General features: G+C 46.7%; 2 protein-coding genes across 2 annotated transcripts; both read left to right on the top strand.

Annotated features, from left to right (window-relative positions):
- Window positions 1-1,735: 1,735 nt before the first annotated feature.
- Window positions 1,736-2,229, top strand: PtA15_3A634 (uncharacterized protein; the record flags this gene model as incomplete). Its single annotated transcript, XM_053167621.1, has 3 exons — window positions 1,736-1,901; window positions 1,972-2,075; window positions 2,161-2,229. The coding sequence occupies 3 exons, from the start codon at window positions 1,736-1,738 to the stop codon at window positions 2,227-2,229; spliced, it is 339 nt and encodes a 112-aa protein (XP_053018820.1).
- An 807-nt stretch (window positions 2,230-3,036) lies between these two features.
- On the top strand, window positions 3,037-5,153 carry PtA15_3A633 (uncharacterized protein; the record flags this gene model as incomplete). The annotated part of the gene is made up of 6 exons (XM_053167620.1): window positions 3,037-3,499; window positions 3,658-3,888; window positions 3,982-4,085; window positions 4,176-4,402; window positions 4,503-4,669; window positions 4,738-5,153. 6 exons carry the CDS (start codon window positions 3,037-3,039, stop codon window positions 5,151-5,153), a joined length of 1,608 nt encoding a protein of 535 aa, XP_053018819.1.
- Between the last annotated feature and the right edge of the window lie 3,136 nt (window positions 5,154-8,289).

The raw sequence follows: 8,289 nt of genomic DNA, 5'->3' as shown, positions 1-8,289 counted from the left end.
GAGGGGGCATACTTGTTGAGAGCGGGTCCTGGCCATGGTGAAGTCGTGGGTAACGGGCCGGTAGCTGAGAGCGGCAGCCTGAGTATATACATATATTCAGTGCTGACGGGCCACGGCCCCGCAAACTATGATTGGTGGCCCAGTGGGAGCGCCGGCCGCGCAATTGATGTAGTCTGGGAGCGCGGGGCCACGTGTTTTACATGGGTACCCGCCTGCTGCGCGGGTCTGTAAACGGGTCGGCGGGTCGACCCGACAGCCAAAATGGCTGCCCGAACCCGACCCAAAAATCTGGCGGGTCTGAGGCGGGTCGGGTCAAAAATGGGTTTTTGTGACAAAGGTCGACCCGAACCCGGCCCCAGACCCGACACGGGCCGGGTACCCGCCGGGTCGACCCGACCCACTTTCATCCCTAATTTTGACAGGTGCAGATCCATTTGGATCATCAGTCAATGGACCCTCTCATGGGTTTTTGACTCAATACAGCCAGTTGGCAGTGTTAAATCCATAGATTCTGGAATCTATTGATAATATGTATGTACATACAATTGTGGCTCCTGTGTGATACTTGTTCATGCATTTAGCACCGGATATATCTATTGGGATATCCGGGCTTGAAGAGGTCGGATAGCTTACAATGTTATTTTATTTACACAGGGATTATTGGGAGAGGATAGAGATATTTGGGCTTTTCAAGCTGGAATCAGTATGCTGGACGTCTTGCGCTTCTGATGGTGCCAAGGGCCAGAGGTTTAGACAAGAGCTACTGGGGAAAAGAGGGGGGGATCACCTCCACACCTTTTGGCTGGTAGCTCTCTCCCTCGTAAGCCGACTTTAGGTGCAAGTTCTTCCCTTCGGGAGGCGGGCCCTTCGCCCCCCCCTTTCCCCCCCCCCCCCCCCCCCCCCCCCCCCCCCCCCCCCCCCCCCCCCCCCCCCCCCCCCCGAGCGTAGGCGTGAGGGAGGGACTTGTGTTAAGTTCGGGGCAGATGTGAGGGTAAGATTTTCCCTGCCAAACAGCCCCAAGCTCGCGCGAGGGGCGCTTTGCGCCGGCTCAGGCTACACCCGGGCCCTCCGAAGCGAGGGACTTGTGTTAAGTTAGCCCTCCACCGCGATGCCTCTTCACTTGCGGCGATGGCCAACAGCTCGCCCATCACAGGGCTGCAGTATCCCAGATGGATAAGTGTCGAAGCGGCGGAATTTCGTTGAGTTTACCTCCTTCGTGCCAGTGCGATGTTTTTTCTGGAATGCTGGGCTTGTTGCCGCAGAAAATTTGGGGCCATTGACACCCGAGAAGGAGGTACTCGTGCCACTGGCTGGCTGTGTTTCTACGTCGGGCAGTCCCCACAACTGTTCCCCACAACACTCCTACCCCTTGGAAGTGACAAGGATCTCCTCGAGAGGAAATGCTTTTCTCGAAAGCGCTGTTATGTAGCTATGCACGTTTGTTGATCGGGGTTTTTCCTGGAAGTGTTTTGACGAGACATGAATTCGAGGGTGACTTCAGAACGGGCCATCGGTGACAAAAATCTCTGGGCAGTGCTTGGTTACCGTGTCGACCATATCACTGCACGGCACTTGTCGGGGAAAAAAACATCAAGAGACTGATGTCGAGAGACCCACCAGCACTTGCCATTATAAAGTAAGCAGATCTGAGGCCAATACCCCTACAACCAGTCACATCAGGTCTTTGCGAGTAGCCTCTGTGATTCAACCATCCCGCCTGATCAGTGACACCACAATGCAGTCTCCCAAATCATTCATCCTCTTATTGCTTACACACAGTCTGCCAGTAGCTGTCATTGCAGACATGAATGACCCAGGAAGCTCTTCGATTTTCACGTGCGGCAATGGGAATACCGGTTATTGCCAGATGAAAGTCCCAAGGAAACAAGATGACTACTACAGTCAGTAGGGATTTCATTACTCTAAAAAAGGAATGGACATCATGCTGACTTGATATATACGTCTCTGTAGTGATCGGGGCTAGAAATGAACCAAAGGGTTCCACAACGTATGATTGCAGTGAACAATCGGGGACTGATGGCTATTGCTGCAACCAAAATTTTCATTACACCGATGTGAGTAGATAAAGAGTCATAATACTCCTCGGCTCGACTCGCAAGCGCTGGTGCTGACCGCTTCTTTGATAATTGATCCATCCAGGCCAAGCATCAGATTTCTACCGGCACCATTATCAACAGGGCCTGTAGCAAAGGCAAAAAGACTCAGTAAACTGTTGATCATACAACGGATCTTGGGCGGTCAACTGTGCCTCTTCAAGACAGGCAACAGGCCCTTTTCAGATTGACCTTATCTCTGTGGATACGATCAGCAAGCATGTTATCATAGAAAAATGGCCAGTTATGATTTGTAGAATATATCAAGCACGGTCATGTTGTATTTGTGTACAGTCTGAGTAGATTACTTATTAGGACAAACAAAACTCATTTTGAAACTCGGCTATCTCTTCTTGACGTTTTCATTTTATTTTTTTGAAGAAATACATATTTACATCAGAAACGGAGGATATCATGCATGATGATAGTGCCTGATAAACATTTACCTTTGGCATCCTCAATTAGATCACAATGCTTCATTGCTGTGCAGGAGAATAGGATCTTGGGGGGCATTTGTTTGTAATGCTTGTGAGCAGTATTGGGGGGATATTTCAAGTTTGTCCATTCATGCTTGATGCACGGATCGATGATACGTAATATGCACAGATTCAAAATGAGTTGAGAGGTTTGTAGAAGAGCCTCAAGAGGAATCTCCGCTGAATGTGTGGAGTTGCGAGTAGTGCAGCTTGCAGCTGGCCAAAGTGGTCGATGCGGCGAGCGTTCAAGAGGAAGCGGCTGCAGCTTGAATCGACCCGGAACTAATCGAGGGAGAAACGGTAAGGCTCTCTTGACTCCTCTCTGGCTCTTATTTATCCTGTTCCTCCTCCGTTGACCATCTCCTGACTGTTTCTTCCCTTTCCGCTACCACAGCCGATCAAGAAACGCTCGATCGGTGGCCATCAGCGTATACCGCTCAGCTATCATGCTTGTCATCAGTGCAGCGCTCATCGTCTTCCTCTCAACCTTCCTTCAGCTGCTCTTGTCTCCCTTCACCAAAGTAGAGGAGTCCTTCAACCTTCATGCCATCCACGACTTCATCCATCAACCCGCGCTGTCGGCCGTCGCACACGCCGGAGACCATCTCCAATTCCCCGGCCCACTTCCGCGGACATTCATCGGCGCACTGTTCGTAGGCGCGATCTCCAGGGCGCTCCTGCCCATCCTCAGATTCATCGGCCTCGTCCAATCCAAATTCGCCGAACAAATCTTCGTCCGCGCCCTCCTCGCTGTCTTCAACTCTAGCTCGTTGGTCTACTTTGGACTCTGTACTAGATTCGTCTTTGGCGATCTCGTCTCAGTCTCCATGCTCTTGCTCTCGGCCATTCAATTCCATCTCGCTTTTTACGCAAGTCGCACTTTGCCCAACATGTTCGCCTTCCCATTCGGTCCGCTCTGTCTTCATTCGATCGATTCATCTTTACATACATACATCCTTGCAGTAGCACTGACAAAACTAAACATACTCATATTCAAGAGACAATAATATTGACGAACTTTTTTCATTTTATCTACCCCACCCTCCGCTCTAATCACACACACACAGTCCAAATTGCATTAGGTCAATATATGATTACCATGAAGAGGGGAAAAACGAACTCGGTGCGAAAACAAGGGACCTTAAATGCGTGCTCGTTTTTGACTTTTGCCGCGGTGATCTTTCGACTCGAATTAGTCGCTCTCTTAGCTCCGATCGTCCTCCTGAGCTTGATATCTAAGCGGGTCACATTCTGGCAGCTTGTGAGTCGAGGGTTTTTGGTTACTTTTGCTGCGTTAGGTGAGTGATTGATCTTCTTTTGGCTGATTCCAATCAAACGAAGAATAGCTCAAGATCTATTTTCCCCAATTGGCCTCTACAACTCATCCCCAGAGATGACCTTGCCTATTGATTCATATTTTTGGCAAAAGTTGACCTGGCCCGAGGGCACTTCTTTAATTTTCAACGTACTTGAAGGCAAATCTGCTGATTGGGGTGTGAGTTGGCTTCATGCTGTCATAGTTAACAATCTCGCCTTTGAGGTTAATTTAAGCACTTAAACCATTTTACCCTGCCTATTCCATCAGGTGATGCCATGGCACTTTTATTTCACATCATCGCTTCCCAAACTCTTAGGAATCAGTTACCCACTCGCACTCTTGGGATTTGTTTTGAATCGCAAGATATTCCTCTTGGGCGCTTGTACCCTAGTGTTTATAGTGGCAATGTCGTGTCTGGGCCACAAAGAGACTAGATTCATCATCTACATCGTCCCAGTTTGGAATCTTTCCGCTTCAGTGTCCGTGCATCGTATGTCAGTCCAAGACACTCAAGAAATCACCCATCATACTCAAACATTTCTGACGCGATCAAGGCACTGAGCTTATTAATTTTGACCGTTTTTTCCTGAATAGGAGCAGCCCTTTCCGTCACTCGAGATGGATCAAGTTGGGAATAATGTCAATCGTTGGGGTGATTGCTACGCTAAACACAGCCTTAACCACTTATCTCTCAATGTACAACTATCCAGGAGGAACAGCAATGGTATCATTGCACTCGCTTGAAGGTTTTTCTGGCCAGGGTATGTATAATCGATCGCTTTACTGACTGGTCATGCTTACTGATGAGATGGCAACGACGGTTCATCAGACCTCAACATCCATCTGGACAATCTAGTGTCCCAAACTGGCGGATCACGCTTTCTGCAACTGAACGACCTCGATGGAATCCGAACCTATCCACTGTCCAGCAAAGGCCGGGCATGGCACTATGACAAGCTAGCCAACTTGACAGAAGCGAGCCAGCAATTCGATGTGATTCTTTCGGAACAGCCAGAGCTTCCTGATTTTAAAGCTTTGGAACATGTCTCAGCTTTTGATCGTATTCGTCGGCGACACTTTCAAACTTCCCTATCCGATAGACTGGTTCGCTTTATCCAAACTTGTCCGGCTAGGAAAACTTGCTTCTCACTTAACTCGATATTCGAGTCGTTCAGCCCCGTCGAAACCTCTTTCAATCACAAACGAGTCTCTATTTTCCTCAATCAATCAATAAATCCTCCCTGACACTCTTCCCTGCAAATTCCTCCGCCTCTGAATATTTATCAGCCTGATTGAGAAACAAAACAAATTAAAGTTTGGAGAAGTGAATCAGTCTTCATGCACACTTTTTTCTCTCTTTATATTTAATTATTGCAGTACATATAATCAAAGGTGAGAAGATCTTGCTAATTTCTTGGAATAGAAAGAAGAAAAATTTGAAGTGAATCAAGAAATAGCATTATGTACATATGCAAAACAATATGTACTGTGACTGGAGGTAGGTCAGTTAAGTGGTTTACTCACATTTGCTTGTACGCTGTGTTACAGCGCTTTTTAGCGGGGTTTTCACCTTTTTTGCCACTAGAAGCGCTGTAGTGTAGCGCAACGCAGCATACTACATAGCGGCGCGCTAACACTACAGGAAAAAGGGCTGCTGTTGGCGCTGCTACACCAATGCTAAAGGGCCCTGAAGTGTAGTGGCCCACTGTGGCTGCTGCGCACCCCATATATCTCATGTTTTGATGCCACCCCATTAGGACAGTTCATGTTAAGTTGAGTGCTGCTAGTTTGCTTATGTGGCTCTGCTTGCTGGTTTTTGGAAATTACTCAATTCCCAGCCAAATTGGCTGGGACTGGTAGGTGAAAAGCTGACTTGCTCTGCTGATTTGAAATTTTTGCATTGCTGAAAAATTTCAAATGTGAACCCCACTACATATTGCTAAGAATTTCATGGCACAGAGATTATGCAAAATAAAAAAAACTCCTGAAATTTCTAGAATGTTTGGGTGTGAAACAAAAAATCTATACAGTTGAAAGTTATTTTCCTACTAAGCCTGCCACAAACACCTTACATTTCATCTTCTGATGACAAACTATTGCTTAAGATTTGAAAGGAATAATTTTATGCACATTTCTCTGTTCCCTCAAATCTTAATGCTTCTAGTACATGGGAAACAAGTCACAAATAAAAACAAGTAATCAAAATCATTTGGCAAATTAGTATTGAAAGCTCCCAAATGTTTGCCAGTTTTGGTCAACATCTTCCAAAAAAGGCGTGACCCAACAATGGGCCCCAAAGGACGGTGTGATGATTTATATCAACAAGCATGACAGAATGTCCACTTGGCAATAGTGCGCGCGGGAATGCACAGGCAGCTGAGCTAAGTGTTCATTTGGTGACATAAGCACAGGGGATGATTTCAGAAAAGATTACAGAAAGTTGCATGCACAGAAAGCACAGATTGAGGACCGTGGAGTTTGGATTGGGTGGTGGACCGGAGTAGAGGGCAAGAGCTGGACTGCAGCGGACCAAATGTGGGGACTGCTAGCAGCAGCACATCAGCAGGTGAGCCAGGGAAGCTGAAGCGGGTAGGGATGGGGCGGAGGCGCTGGTGATAGACTGACTGATGGGGGCTAGACATAGGACGTGGGAGGTCAAGCATTGGAGAGGAGTGGAACCTGGGAATGTGACGGGCGGAGATGGAGGGCTAGTGCAGAAAAGTGTCAGATTGCTGGATCAGGTGGGAACAGAGACAGATGTGCGTGGAGGGAAGGAAGGGGGGGAGGGCTCACAGTTTTTCTTCTCTTTTTTGGGCCCATCATCTTACCTATACTCATTATTGTACTTACACTTACAGATGAACTAGTATTAGAAGAGTTTGATGTGACCCTTATTTTCTACGGCTCACCTTGTGCTTGCGGAATGTGGAGCTTCATCACTTGAGGATTATTAGGCTATATATCAGGCTCATTGCAGAGCACTGAAGATGAAGGCTAGTGGAACATAGCAGTACAGAGCTGAGGCATCAATAATCATTCTTGAAGAAGGTGGAAGCGCTCATTTCTACACCACAACCCACCTTTATTTCTAAAACATTTGACAGCTGGTCCTCTTGATCAACATAAACCAAAATTTGGGAGTTGTTTTTCAATCTTGGGGATTTGTTTTTCCAACCCTCTAATTCATGGGGGTCAAGATGTTGTGTGTATTCTTAATTTCAGCCAATCTGATGAAATGGAAGGAAGAGATAATCAATAATTCCCTCATCACTGTGGAAAGAATTTGATCTTTATAGAGATGGCCCTTTTGCACCCGCAGCCTTTTTTGACCCAATCCTGAAATCTGCACCCGCACTGGTCAAAGAGGCTGTATGACCTTGGAAACTAGAAGGAAACCCTTCTGGTTGCAAGATAACTCCAAGAACCAGGAGAGATTCTTCTGGTCTTCAAGGTTTTATAACCTCTGCAACCAGGAGGTTGCCTTCTGGCAATGCTGCAACAAATACAATACATGGAGCCTATATGGTAAACATATATTTCATTGAATATGCATACCTAAATCTCCAATTTTTTGTTTTTAGCCATTATCATATGGATAGGGGCTATAAAAAAAAATTGGACATGTAAGTATGCATCTTCAATAAAAACCATTTACCATATACGCTCCATGTATTTGTTGCAGTGTTACTTCTGGTTGTGTGTCAATGTTGTATAACCTCTGCAACCAGTAGGATTTCCTCTTGGTTGCCAGGGTTTAAAACCTCTGCTACCATGAGTATTTTCCATATTATGACGTCATCCAACACTGACTCTGCAGCCTCAGACTTCATTTATGCACCCCCTGAATCCACCTGTCAACTTCTGCAGTCTACTTTCACTTAAAACAGCCTTCATGTGTCCCTACTGCATTCTTCTGACATCATTTATGTACCCCTGACATGTATCATGACATCACATGTATCTACTCCCACTAGCTAAAATCCCTCAAACCTCTGTTCAGGACAGCTAAAATACCTCAGCCAGCCCAGGGGCCCCCTTGTAGCTAAAATGATTCACATTTGTCTATATAAGGAGCTCTCTCCTCTCCAGTTGTCAGCTCCTCAGCTCAGTACTCCCCAGTTATTTACATACATCACCGCAACCCTCATATTTGCAAATGACCACTGAACTCACTATCAACTCTCACATATAGAGATTGTCATTTGACACCTGTTGGGGGGTACCTGCAGTGCCACACTTCAAACCATGCTATCCACACTACCAGGCACCAGCAATGCAGGCAGAGGGTGCAGTAATCCTCAAGGTTAAGTCCTGGACCCTCTGCCTTCATTGCTGGTGCCTGGTAGTGTGGATAGCATGGTTTGAAGTGTGGCAGGTACCC

The sequence above is a fragment of the Puccinia triticina genome, chromosome 3A, assembly GCF_026914185.1.
Source record: "Puccinia triticina chromosome 3A, complete sequence".
NCBI classification, from domain to species: domain Eukaryota; kingdom Fungi; phylum Basidiomycota; class Pucciniomycetes; order Pucciniales; family Pucciniaceae; genus Puccinia; species Puccinia triticina.
Note: the sequence above shows the minus strand (reverse complement) of the source record. Positions and strands in the feature narration are given on the sequence as shown.